The sequence below is a fragment of the Seriola lalandi genome, unplaced genomic scaffold, assembly GCF_002814215.2.
Source record: "Seriola lalandi dorsalis isolate HSWRI2012SDOR001 ecotype SW California unplaced genomic scaffold, Sedor1 jcf7180002054947, whole genome shotgun sequence".
NCBI lineage: Eukaryota > Metazoa > Chordata > Actinopteri > Carangiformes > Carangidae > Seriola > Seriola lalandi.
Window position 1 is genome coordinate 407639 of NW_019525498.1, and position 13361 is coordinate 420999.

Here is a 13361-nt window from a genome sequence, read left to right on the forward strand (position 1 = left end):
CACACTGCAGATGGAGAGGCTCTGCGTCGGTGGTGAACGACGCTGAGGTGAGAAGGTCGGGGTGCTCGCCGTTTTTCATCTGGGCCAGCAGGCAGTTGTGGTGGACGTGGACCTCGGCCTTCTCCATGGCAGTCGCCGCGGCTTCCTCCACGGCGGGGTCACCGAAGCAGGAGACGCCGGGTTCAGGAGGCGGGAGGACGAGATGGATACGAGACCCGTGGACGCCAAGGCCGAGCAAAGTCTCCACTGTGGTGTAGACATCGATGTTGTTTCCGTACACGATGGCTTTATCTGGTGACCAGCGAGAGAGAAACAGACCGACACCGACATGAGAACCACGTCACATATCTACAACTGAAGCTGAAGTGATATGTGCTCGTACTTTTTAAACGGCTCAGCTCAAACAGGAGAAGCTGCTTTTTCTGCTCCTGATTGACAGACGTGAGACGCCATGATGGTTTCTGACTCTCTTCTTACAGAGTGAAAAATAAAGAAAACTTGTGCTCAGTTTGGGTTAATGTTTCTCTGTTTTACTCGTGGTTACTTGCGATTGTAGGGACGACAGACGCTATATTCCAAATACAAACTCTACAATTAGAGAAACTTAGAAGTGACCATGAAGCATTGATTTCTAAAAAAACAATTTCTAAAACTAAAGACTATTTTGCAAAGGAGCTCTGTCTTTTCACTATTGAGGCATCGTACGAATGATTTTCCAGTCAACAATAGTGTGAAGCCTTGGAAGAGACAGGAAAAGCTTCATATGTTTTTTCCTAAACAACGAGCCGTGTGTTTAACACATGGAGAGAAACAAATCACACACAGAAGATACAAGCTCCAATATAAAGACGGTGTGTGTCCTGCTCATCTTTCACTGGTTATATTCAATTTAAAAGCACAAAGCCTGAAGCATCAGGGCTGTCATTCCAGAGGTCTGTGAGACAAAGACAACATCAACTCAGATTTAATATGTGCATGAAGTCATGGTGTACTGTGCTTTTTTGTTGGTATTGGATTTCATATAATGTTGGATACAAAACAGATCATTTTATCCCAAAGACATGCACCTTAAAGCTCCTCCAATGTAAAGGTCTGTGTCCATGTGTAGTGTGATTATAGATCAGCTCTAGCTTCTATATTAATACTGTGAAAGTATCAAAGCGTCAGTCCACAGAGAAATGCACACAGCCTGTATTCAGAAACTGAGCCTTAAAACCAGCCGTCAGGACTTCTGGAACTTTGTGATGTCACAACAAAGCAGTCACCAAGCCCCGCCCACCTGGACCCACCATCCAAACCTTTACAGGATTTGGTTTCTCTGAATGTTTTTACCTGAAATCAACGATATTTTTATTGGATCACTCAGAAAACAGTGAGCCAATCAGAAGACAGGCTCAGAGCCTCCTCTCTTCTGATTGGCTCACTGACCTGTTGTTACTAGAGCTCCAGAAAGACGCCTGAGAGAGGAGATGTAAAACTACACTGAGATAGTTTTTGGTTCTTAAAACCACAAATGTATCTTCTTATGGATCAACACTTCAAATAAAACACAGAAGAAGAAGAAAATATGGAGCTTTAAAAATGAGTGCAGCAACATTTCTCCACTTCCTTTTTTCATATATTTTTTCAACCACTGTATATTATATTAAGGTTTCTCCACACAACCAAATGATATGACATTTACAATAACTCTGGTATGTTTTTAAACAAAAAAAGAAAAAAGAATTAATAAACATTAAAATAAAACTATTAAAAACACGATGGCAGCCAAGAAAGAGCTCAAAGAAATGCTGATACACCTCTACACAGTCGGTGAGAACTCAAATCAGGCTGTAGAGTTGAAGCCAGTGTAATGTTTGTCAGTAGCAGAGTAGAGGTGATGTCAGAGATGAACACAGCTTTTAAACAGCTGCTGTTCAGCGTCTCTGTCCGTGGTGCTGAACAGGAGGAGTGCTGCTGCTGAACCGTCAAGGCCACCAGAACGCAGAGCTTCTCCTCTGTGATCAATAAATCTATATCCCACTGCTCACTTCTTCCCTTTATTCCTTTTACTACGACTGCCGCTACCCACTGAAACATGCTTTTGTGAAGTGTACAGAGAGGGGAAGTCGAGGCGCAGTGCTTAAAGGTTAAAATGTTAAAGCTTTATAAAGCTCCGGAGGAAGACTTTTTTTTTTTTTTTTTTTACAAATTCTGTTGACTCCTGTTTGTCTGATAAAAAAAAACTAGTCCAGCTGTTGGAAATTACTGAAACATAATTGTGAACCATTTTTAAAGAGTTACAACTTCAGTAGAAACAAACAGCTTGGAGATGAGAGGCACAGAGAGAGTGGGGACATCATCATCAGAAAGTCCATTGGTTTCTGTGTTTTCATGGGATTTGCTGTCAATAAGAAAAATATCCTTAAAGAAACTGGTGCCGAGACAGAAGAGAAAATACTCCTATGCTTTAATCTAATGCTTAAATTTACATGCACTTACTGTTTCCTCTTGTTTTTCTTATTAAAATATGGAAATAAACATGGTATCTGCTGGAGTCTGCCATCGCAATTTGCATTTATTAATGGTGTTCCTTTATGACTGGGATCAACTAATTAGTATGTATAAAAGCCTCACTCTAGATCACTGCACAATTCCTTCAGAGAGCAGATTAATTTTGCTTAATGACACTGTGTGTTTTTTTCCTGCTCTGAAAAGCCTGGCTCTCAGAAAGTGATATGATAATGGAAAGTGGATGGAAGAGGCCAACCTGATTCACAGAGATGAAAGATTTCTCTGCAGCTAATTAGCTGCTAATTATACCGGGCCACTTCAGCGCTGACTGGCTGAGTAATGACATACTACTGCAGATTAATTTTAGGTTCTCTCTCTATGTGTGTGTGTGTGTGTGTGTGTGTGTGTGTATGTGTGTGCGTGTGTGTGTGTGTGTGTGTGTGTGTGTGTGTGGAGGGGGTGTTCACTTACCCTCCAGCTCTACAAAGTTGGCGCACAGCCAGCGGCGAGCAGCCATGCAGTCATAGAGGTCGTTGAGGGTGAAGAGGTTGGAGGGGACGGGCCCGGTGTACCTGCGGTGAGCAGACTGAGGCTGCAGCTGGCTATTAGTGACCGGCTGGCTGAGGTCCACACCGGAGGGACAGGGCACCTACAGCACCACATGACATAAATACACCAGTTACATCACATTTGATTCATGACGTACACCTCTAACAATAAAGTACCTTCAGTGAAAACTGCTCAGGATCTGGACATAAATAATGAATCATAGAGGATGAGTAGCGCTTTGAATGGACGGATGAATGAGGTCATATTCTCACTGGTTACAGTATTTTGCTTGTAATGGTTGCTTTGAATATTTGCTTAGGTCCAAAATTCTATGGATCAAGACACGAGCATTTACATCATGATTAAGAACTACACGTCATACAAACTGCTATTAGACTCAGGCTTCAGTTTAAAATCTTTGATAAAGTAAAAGTCAATTTATCTCATACAGTGTAGCTCAAACTGACACCATCCAAAACTAACATTTCCTTTATCCTAGAATACAAAAGTAAAATCTTCAGAAGCTGAGGAAGGAGCAGTGGATGTGACAGGTGGATCAAACCTCTTTGTGAGGGGCAATTAATCAAATGGATAACATAACTGACACCAAATGTCTCAGCTGATAGTTGGGCTCTAATTTGCACACTAATGCAAAAAATGATCCACAACATTTCTCTGTGTTTTCACTCTGAACTCTTTAGCCAGCTGCTGTGCACAGAAGGCAGCTGCAGCAGCAGCTACGTGCTGGATGTGCAGTTAAACACAGAGGAATAAGGACTGTGCACCAGAGACGACTCAAGTCTAAAACCTGTGAGTCTGTCTTTGTGTTTGACTGTAACGCACTGACAGTCTGGTTGTTCACATTGACACACTTAAAAGACAAACAATGACAGATTTAAAAACAGGCCCAAAACTTTGACGAGCTCCTGCGGGCTCAGCTGTTCTCACTGCTGTTGGTTGATATGTATGTTATGTATGTAATGTAATGCAATGCAAAGAGGGAGGAGTTTGGATTCAACAGTGAATATTGAGCTCTTCTAGTTTTTGTATGGCTCTGACGAGGTTCCTTGTTTACTGAGCGGGACACATTTCCATATTATAAATATCGGGGGAACTTCACAATCAGGACAGTAGCACTCACATGACTGTCACATGAAATGTTGTGTTTTGATAAATGTATAATAATCACATGCTCTGTGTGACATGTATGCGAGCTCGTCTCACCCGGTGCTGCAGGCCTGTACAGAGGATGAGGTGGTCGTAGGGAACCTTCTTACCACCAGACACCCGGATGTGTTTGGACTTCCTGTTGATGCTCACCATCTTCCCGGTCACCACGTTGATGCAGGAGTGAAGAGGGAGCTGGGCCAAGTCTCTGCTGCTGTATGCATGACTGCAGGAAACAAACACGGTAAGACGGAGAAACTTAGATTCTGCTTGAACAGTTTTTCTTCAAGCTAGAAACAACATATACGCACAGATGGCGTTCACATGCCTGTTACATCATGCACATGATGAATATGTCATGCATTCGTCTTCCTCAACAGCTATCTTATCTTTTTCTCGTCTCGGTGTCCAACAATGTTCAGTCCTTTAAGAGTTTGTATTAAAAACAAATTCTCCGGGTGCAGAGGACCAGCTCAGCACAGAAGCTGCTGTGTTTGGGAAGTGGAGAAACGTACGTCCTCGTGATTCACATCAAGACGGAGGAGAATATGTCCTGTGAAAAACCATCTGTTTGGGCCTGTTAATCCGGATTGAGTTGTTTATATGGAACATTTTGATTCTGTTATAATCACAGTATTAGATTTAATATAAAGATACCTAGTGTTCAATGCCAGACAATGATTTTCCATTTTCATGTCTGTTATTACATTCTTATACTCGCTCACCTTGTGGACAGGAATCCGACGTCCTCGTGGTTGTAGTCGCCGGGGAAACCGTGTGTTGAGACCAGGGTCAGGTTGTTGAACCTCAGGTGAGGGCTACGAGGGAACAAACAACACAGAAAAACATGAGTGCTTTTCACAGAACACAGTGAACACTCACAGGACACAGTGTGAGAGGAATGTTTTCCACGAAAGGACGACTTTAATTTCTGCAGCAACCTACATTCTTCATCTGGAGACGTGGAACAACTTTTAGAAAGCCTGACTAATGTCAGCCAATGTCAAGAGGAAAACAAAGAGTAAATAAATCTCTTAACTTTGCTTTGTGTGTCAGGACAGTTTGTATCATCAACTCTGTTACATCTGCAAAGATGATTGGCCCTAATATCAGCTGCTGCTGCAGCTGCTAATGTCATTAGCGCGGAGGAGTTCAGTAGGATCAAGGATTAGCTCTTATACAAGACGGTTTCAATTCATACGAGTAATTTATCTGAATCAAAACCTGAGATTAACACGTTTCCCTGACAGTTAGATTTCCTTTCATTCCACCAGTGTTAGCTGCCAAGGATGTTGGTTAGTGGTAGTCCAGGTGGAAAGAGCAAAGTATTACAGATCATGTGCAGAGTGGATAACGGAACAAGGTTTCTGGTGAGAGAGGCACCTGTGTTACACCCACCCTGTAGATTTCACTTCCTCTGAATAATTAGACCTCTTCTCGGGTCTTTGTGGAGGTGCACACACTGTTTGCCTGATATCTCCCTCACGACCCTGTTAGCTTTGTTTGCATCTGTTGGAGTGGGGCAAACTAAACCTTTGACACGATGTCTGCTATGTCAGTAATGCAGCTCCGGGATCACAAAATATCCACTGTCGACGGTCTACATGGGATTTCTGTTGTGACTATGTAGTACACATGTAGCCTCCACTTTCTCCTGTAATACCATGCACTTGTGAAAATGGATCAAAATAATATTTATAATTTAACATATTTTGAAATATAAAGTAAATACAAAATCTCCGATGTTGATTATCTGTTTGAAATCTTCTCATGAGGAAATTCTCCAGCCCACTAAAGCACTGTGGACTCACTCTGGTGTGTTTTTACTGCCCACAGTGAAAAAACCCCCCCCAAAAAAAACATCTGTTGTGATGCAAATGACATCCTTTGTGTTGGCCTTCAGGACATTACACCGCTGATAAGAGCAGCTCCAGCTCCTGCGTTTGGTGAATAGCAGAGTGTGTACCTTGCAGTGTCCAGCCATTATCACACCGACGCCTCTGATCACCTCCTGCACCGTTCTTATCTCAGCTTCCTGCTAAATTAACGCCCACCGGCACAGATCTACAGCACCAGACGCCACAACGCTGGTGAACTGACCGGATACGAAGAAGGACACACACATAGTTATACGACTGGACAATATGGGTTTATGTGTCACGACAAATTTGTCAACTAGCAGAGATTTAGTCAACTTAAGATCTCTAGCAGCATTAGAGCCAATTCTGTAAACTTGTATTTTATTCAGTGGATTAATCAATAATAAACACTTCCATCTGTTTATTTTACCCATAAAAGGTTTCACAGTTAAGCAGAGAGAATGTACTTGTCCCATTTGGAAGCAGGAACCAGAAACCTTTTGGCCATTTTGCTTGATAAATAACTGAAACGAATGAAATTATTTCATTTTCTATTGATGGACTAATGGATTAATTGACTAGATGACTCACTTGTAGAGAGCAGCAACATGAACATATGAAAATGAATAAAAATCTGTAGATTGATTTTTCTAGTGTTTACAGATGAAATAAGAACCTTTTGTGTCGTCAGGGTTTGATCCTTGATTTTTAACATAATAATAATAATAATAATAATAATAATAATAATAATAATTATTATTATTATTATTATTATTATTATAATTATTATTATTATTATTATTATAATGATAATAATAATAACAATAATTATCATCACAACAAACAGCAGACAATGACTGCAGTGAAACTTTCCTTGTTAATCTGTGCCAGGAGGTGGATTTATGGTGCAGCACTGAGGCATTAAGGCCAATTATTGGCGTCTGGATGTGACTGAATCAGCGGCTCTGGATTTGCTCTGTTATCAGCCGGTGACAGACGGCCGCGGTGACCCTGCAGCCTGACCGCGGCGAGCAGAGGGCCGAGCCGCCGCAGAGCTCTTTATCTGTCTGACCCTGTCCCAGTCAGTAATGGAGTTGGGGGTGGGTGGGGGGGTGCTGCTGGGCTGGATTCAGTGAGCACATGGAAAGCTGTGTTGGGGTGGAGGAGCTGTGCGGGGCAGGGGGTTGGACGTTTGGGCAGGGCTGATAAGGGGGGCCCCAGCAGGCCGAAACTGACCCATCATTCACCCTCTCAATGTGTCGCCGCCTCACCATTAGTTCAGCGGACACTAACTGTCTCATTAGTCAACTCATTAGTGACAGCAAACACAGATCGCTGCAGCAGATCCCTGACAGGGGGAAACAGTGGAGTGGCTAATTAAAGGGGGGCCAGCGCCCTCCTGAATGCCAGGCCTCAGACAGCTGCGTGCACCCACCCCGGCACCGGTGCCATGCCAGCTTCAGCAGCTCCGCGAGCAGTGAGATCTCACTCGCACAAAACAACAACCCTGGTTGCCTGGCAGCTATCGCCGTGGTCTGAATCAGCAGCCCTGTGCTTCTTATTATTTGCTGGAGCAGTTAATCTCACAAAGCGAGGACGAAGGCAAACATGTAAGATGTCCGACCCGGAGTCAAGTGACATTTCCAGAGATTGGATTCCTGGAATAAAAGCCGATAAAGAAATGAAAGAGAAGCTTTAGTGAGAGACTGCTCTCCTCGGGCTGAGGGGACACTGTGGAGTATTTCTCTATATAGAATCAGTGATAAATATGATCATGTGAATACTTTTCATTATAACAGCTGCCAGCTGTCTATTATACCTCCTGAATCATCGCAGTGCTATTTATGGAAGATTCTCTTGTGTTTTAACCACATGTAGTGTGAACCGACGCGTCTGTGTTTACTGGCTGTTGGAGATAAAAGTGACTGTTCTTCTGTTACCTGCCTGTGTTAAACATACAGAGAGCTACTGGCAGATTCAGAGTCACAGTGTTTCCTCTGCCTGGAGTCATTCTGGTTTGATTGTGGTTCGGTGTGTGGCTCTGTCATGGACAGACCAAAACCAACAATATGTTAGTCCGCCTCTCTATAAGTGTCCCCTGCTTTGTCACTCAGCCCAAAGCCCATTGGTTCCTACTGAAGACATACATCTTTAAAAACAGGAGGACAGAGTACTGTATTTGTTGGGGACTACTTTCAGCAGCGGATTAATCCACATTTGGAGCACTGGGGAATATTTGGGGCAGGAGGGGGGTGTATGGGTGATTGAGTCAAAATAAACTACAAGACTAGGTCAAAACCTGGTATATGGCTGGACTGTGTCGTAGGCTATTTGCATTCTGCCTTTATCTGTTTGCTTCTCTCTTCCTCCTCCTCCTCCTCCTCCTCCTCCTCCTCACATGGACAGTATTTTAATGCAGGCGAATTTCCAACAAATCTGTTCTCATTTACATATTTTCCTGTTTCTGTCAGACAACAGAACAAGTATGAAACAGAGACTCAAACGTTGCCCATTAACACTACATGTTAACTTCCAAGACATTTCCAAGCTGCTGCTAAAATAAAACACATCGGTTTAAGCCAAAGACTGAGCTGTGATTCTGGCTAATTAAGTTGTATTTATTTGGTTTATATACATACACACACCAATGGTGGAACTATGATCATTCACTCAGTCAGTCAGCGACATTCGAGATTATAGTGCTGGCCACGCTGTTGTGGTCCCGCCAACAATGGAATTTAGGGACAACAGCTAAGCAGGATCAGGCTTTTGATACACACAATACTTGTTAGTTGGATTAATTCACTGTTTGTTTTGGACTTCTCGTGGGATTACTTAACAGGAAAGACAGAGTATTATCAGCCTTATACTTTAATCAAATTACAACAAACTCAGTGAAAACTTGGCATCAGGGAATTTAAGTGCTGGTTGGTTTCTGAGCAAATAATGAAGCCGCCATGTGTAGTCTGCTGTGTGCACTGTCCTAGATGGGAACTTGGCGACGACAGGCTCCATACACAACGCACAGATGGTGAGAGGTGTGTATGTGTGTGTGTGGGGAGGGGAAGGGGGGTTAATGGGGCCTGACAGCAAATTTTTGCCCCAGGGCTCCCTAACAGGTTAATCTGGCCGTGTTAAATCCAGCAGAGGAAACGCTGTGACATTATCAGTCACTGCTGCATTATGCAACCTACTGCACATCTGGGAGGAAAAATGACAGAAGAGCTCAAACTCACCAGAAACAGAGCACCTCAAGGAACGATAAACCTGTGTCTGACGCCCCCACCACGACAATCCTGGCATTAACGGTGACCTTTGGCTCCATGGTTAACTTTCTGCTGATGAGGCTGAGAGCAAACGGTGCCTGAGAGAGACAGAGAGGAGACAGTCAGTCAGAGTTACTGGTTTTTACTTCTGGAGGACGCTCCTCATTCCCAGAATGTCTGGTGCCATTTTCTGAAAATGAAATAATCACCAAATGCATATACCCGTAATTATTAACCCACTAAAAGCATTACATAATGATGTGTCTAATTTTTCCCCATTTGAATTTTATGGGATAAAGCAGGAACCAGCTTTCATCAAGGCACTTAGTCCGCCTGCTGAAGAGACCAACCTCTCAACCAAAACCTCTATAGTCTCTAACATTACAAGGTTTGTGCCAAATCTCACATTTTGAAAATCTGTGCCAAGTGAAAATTACTGGAATCCAACATCCATCCTTTTACTGGTGGTTGGAAAATTGTTATTTTCCAAAAAGACGGTTCCTCTTTAGAGAAGTGAGAGCAGATACGCTTTGAGGCTGAGAATGAGCCGCTTGAGTGACTGGAGGGAAGGTTCTGCATCTTTAAATGCCTCTAATCCTTTCATTTTTCAAGATCTTTGACATATTGAACTGAGCATCTGCATACCACCAAGAATTATTGGCCATTTGAATTCCTTTATTAGACAGATGGTACAGAGTTGACAGGAAATGAGAGAGAAATGGGAAGTGACATGTGGACACAGTAAGCGTCTTCACCCCGAGGCCCTCTAAATTGTTTTCAACCTCTAATGCACAGGATTTCTTTCCCCAGCATAAATGAACCTAAGTTCAGTTGATTATTTTCATTTGTGCACAGCACTGCTTCCTATTAGCTGACCGTTGTTTGGTAAATCCATTAAAAGCCTGAAATCTGTTTTCACTGTGTTTCCTCATTTATTTCTGTGTGATTCACATCACAAATTTACAATTGTGTAACTTAAAGCTCCTCCAGTGTAAAGGTCTGTGTCCATGTGTAGTGTGATTATAGATCAGCTCTAGCTTCTATATTAATACTGTGAAAGTATCAAAGCCTCAGTCCACAGAGAAATGCACACAGCCTGTATTCAGAAACTGAGCCTTAAAACCAGCCGTCAGGACTTCTGGAACTTTGTGATGTCACAACAAAGCAGTCACCAAGCCCCGCCCACCTGGACCCACCATCCAAACCTTGCAGGATTTGGTTTCTCTGAGTGTTTTTACCTGAAATCTGCTGTATTTTTATTGGATCACTCAGAAAACAGTCAGCCAATCAGAAGAGAGGCTCAGAGTCTCTTAATGACAAGAGATAACTGCCCTATAATGGCAGCTAATGTATGAATGTAGCACTTCAAATCTGTCACCTAGAAATGATATAGTACTAATCTGCAACGACAAATACATTTTTAGGACACCTTGCACCACCTGGATTTTTTTCTAATCAGCAGGTCGTTATGCCAAGTTGTAAGATTGTAAAATCATCATCCCGTTTAAGTCATGGAATCTATTTTGTGTGCTGGACTTTTCATCCACTGGATTCACTTTATTCACACTCTAGGTAGCAAATGCATTTTCCACAAAATCTATTTGGCAAAGCAAATCATTTCTGAGAGACAGGGTCACACAGCACATGGGTCAATTTCACTGAAGTCCAAAAGCCCACAACCTCTTCATCACACTGTGAATGAAGGAGTTTGCTTCGCTTTGTGGTTTCCCAATTCAATTCAATTCAATAAAACATGGCAACCACTTCTGAATTACAGTAACACTAGGGTCTAAACTTTGTCCAGTGAAATAGACAAGTTGCTTTTATCACTGTCATTAAACCAATGACACTGAGGTAGTTGTGTTGATCATTGAGTTGCTCTTTTATCCGTCATTTTTTTCAAAATTTATTTTCTGTGCTTGGTGTTCTGCCATCCTGCTGAAACTCCTGTTTGTGCATTAACCAAGTGTTTGCTCTACATTCATCACACAAAGCTAGAAAATCATGAGAATTGCAGTAACTGCAGCTCCACATTGTAATGAGATGTAAACCCGGAGGTCGGACATGTGACCTGACAGTTAAGGAACACTTTTCCACAACAATTACAAAAGAGTCTCGCAGGAATTACTAGAACACAGCGTTCTCATTTCCCAATTCCTCCACCGCCAAGCCTGCCTGGTCCTCGCCCAGTGATCTGAGGCAGCTAATGGCTCCTTCATCATCTATAATTAGGCAGATTGGCCCCACAATGCACCTTGCTGGATCAAAACAGCATCAAGCAAAAAAAAAAAAAAAAAAAAAAAAAAAAAAAAAAAAAAAAAAAAAAAGGAGAAAAAAGGGGGAAACCCGAGGGTGGAATTAACCTTTGTGTAATATTCTAATAATTTCCATGAGGGCCCGCATGCCAAACATCTGTCACGTACAGAGAAGTTCTGGCTCAGGGTTTGACTATGGCAGGAAAATAAAGGAGCGTAGGTTGTATGTATGACTGCACAAGAACAATAAGTCATCTTTTGTTTTGTTTAGTTTGTTAGTCTGTAGCAATGAAACAGAGCAAACAAAGCAGCTAATACTTTAGAGCCATTGTTCTTTAGAAAATATTCTCCAGCTTTTCATTTAAAACTTAAAAATGTTCTTTTTTTTCTTTATCAAACTTTTTGTTGTTGTTGTCAGGTCAAAAATATTCTACAAAGACAAGTCAGCCGGAGAGTTTTGGGAGATACTTTTGGGAGAGAAACATCCTGTTTATTTTCTGGACATGAAAACACTCCTGGTTGATTCATCAGTACAAAAACATCAACGTCACAAAAATTGAAGGGTTTGCGTCTGTGAACACAAAAACTTAAAGTGACAACATGTTTTTTTTTCTTTATCATTATGAAGTAAATGTTGATTGCACAATGTAATGGCTGTAGAATAATGACACCATCTGTGTTCAGATTGGTTTCCTCTGAGTCTCGTTTTCACTTTGCAGTTCTGTCTCTGAAAAAATTTCTCTGAAAAACGAAGGCTCAATTTATTGCAGAAATGTCGGACGGGGGGAACAAGCATTGTAACTCCACCCGGCACTCCTCCCTCCAGTGTTGTTGGAGGAGGCAAAAAAGGAGAGCGATAGAAGAAGAGATAAAACAAGAGTGAACCTTGGACGGGCATTCACTCGACGTAGAGAGCTCCAGGTCAAAACCTTCAACATAACATTCAGTTGGCAGAATTTCTGCTAGTTCAGTAAGTAACAGAACCTGCTGGTGTTGTTGGTTGCTCGGATCCGTATACCACTTTACGTTACGACGAGCTGAAACTAAAGATTAAACACTGGAAAATATTCAACAGTTTCCTTTAAGACTCATTTGGAAAATGTTTGGATGCATAACAACGTTTTTAGTTCCCACATGCAATAACGAAACGCTCTTTACTGTACAGGAGTCAGTAGAACAGCTGGACTGGATCTCTGCTAGCGACAGCAGCAGAGATATTTATATGGAAATGTTACTGGTCATTTCCTACACAAGTTATCAAATCAGTATCTATAAACAGATTAGACAAGGATTGATTTTCAAACATTGATTCATGCAGGTACTGTATACTGACATTTATGACACATGATTATGACCTTATGTATGTAACAACCATGTACTTGTTATTGCATGTAAGCATATGACATGCTTACATGCATCCATCTGAATACTGCAGGAATTAACGGGATGAGGTCACCAGGAGAACAAAGCTCCCGTCTCATCTGCATGTGTGGAGGAGCAGGTGCAGCGGCTCTTATCACGCTGGAGATGCTTCACCTTTCCTACACACACAATGACCGCAGCTCTGTTTAATATGATCCTGTATTGACAGAGAGGGAACAGGTGCTTTAAATTAGATTAATCTTCCCAAGGCTGACATCAGGAGGCAGAGACAAAGCTCGCAGGCAACGCTCTTATCTGCACCGTATCCTGGAAATCATGACTGCCGTGTAACCCAGGTAAAGGGGGTGTGTGTGTGTGTGTGTGTGTGTGTGTGTGTGTGTGTGTGTGTG

General features: G+C 42.2%; 1 protein-coding gene across 1 annotated transcript in view; it reads right to left on the reverse strand.

The window, feature by feature from the left end:
- The window catches only part of cfap61 (cilia and flagella associated protein 61), a 38121-nt gene that overhangs the window by 9409 nt on the left and 15351 nt on the right, over nucleotides 1-13361 (reverse strand). Inside the window, exons 15-18 of the mRNA XM_087170414.1 lie at nucleotides 9305-9432; nucleotides 4935-5027; nucleotides 4267-4435; nucleotides 2965-3142 (exon numbers count right to left, since the gene is read on the reverse strand). Coding sequence (XP_087026540.1) covers nucleotides 2965-3142; nucleotides 4267-4435; nucleotides 4935-5027; nucleotides 9305-9432 — 568 coding nt within the window. The remainder of the gene's footprint in view (nucleotides 1-2964; nucleotides 3143-4266; nucleotides 4436-4934; nucleotides 5028-9304; nucleotides 9433-13361) is intronic.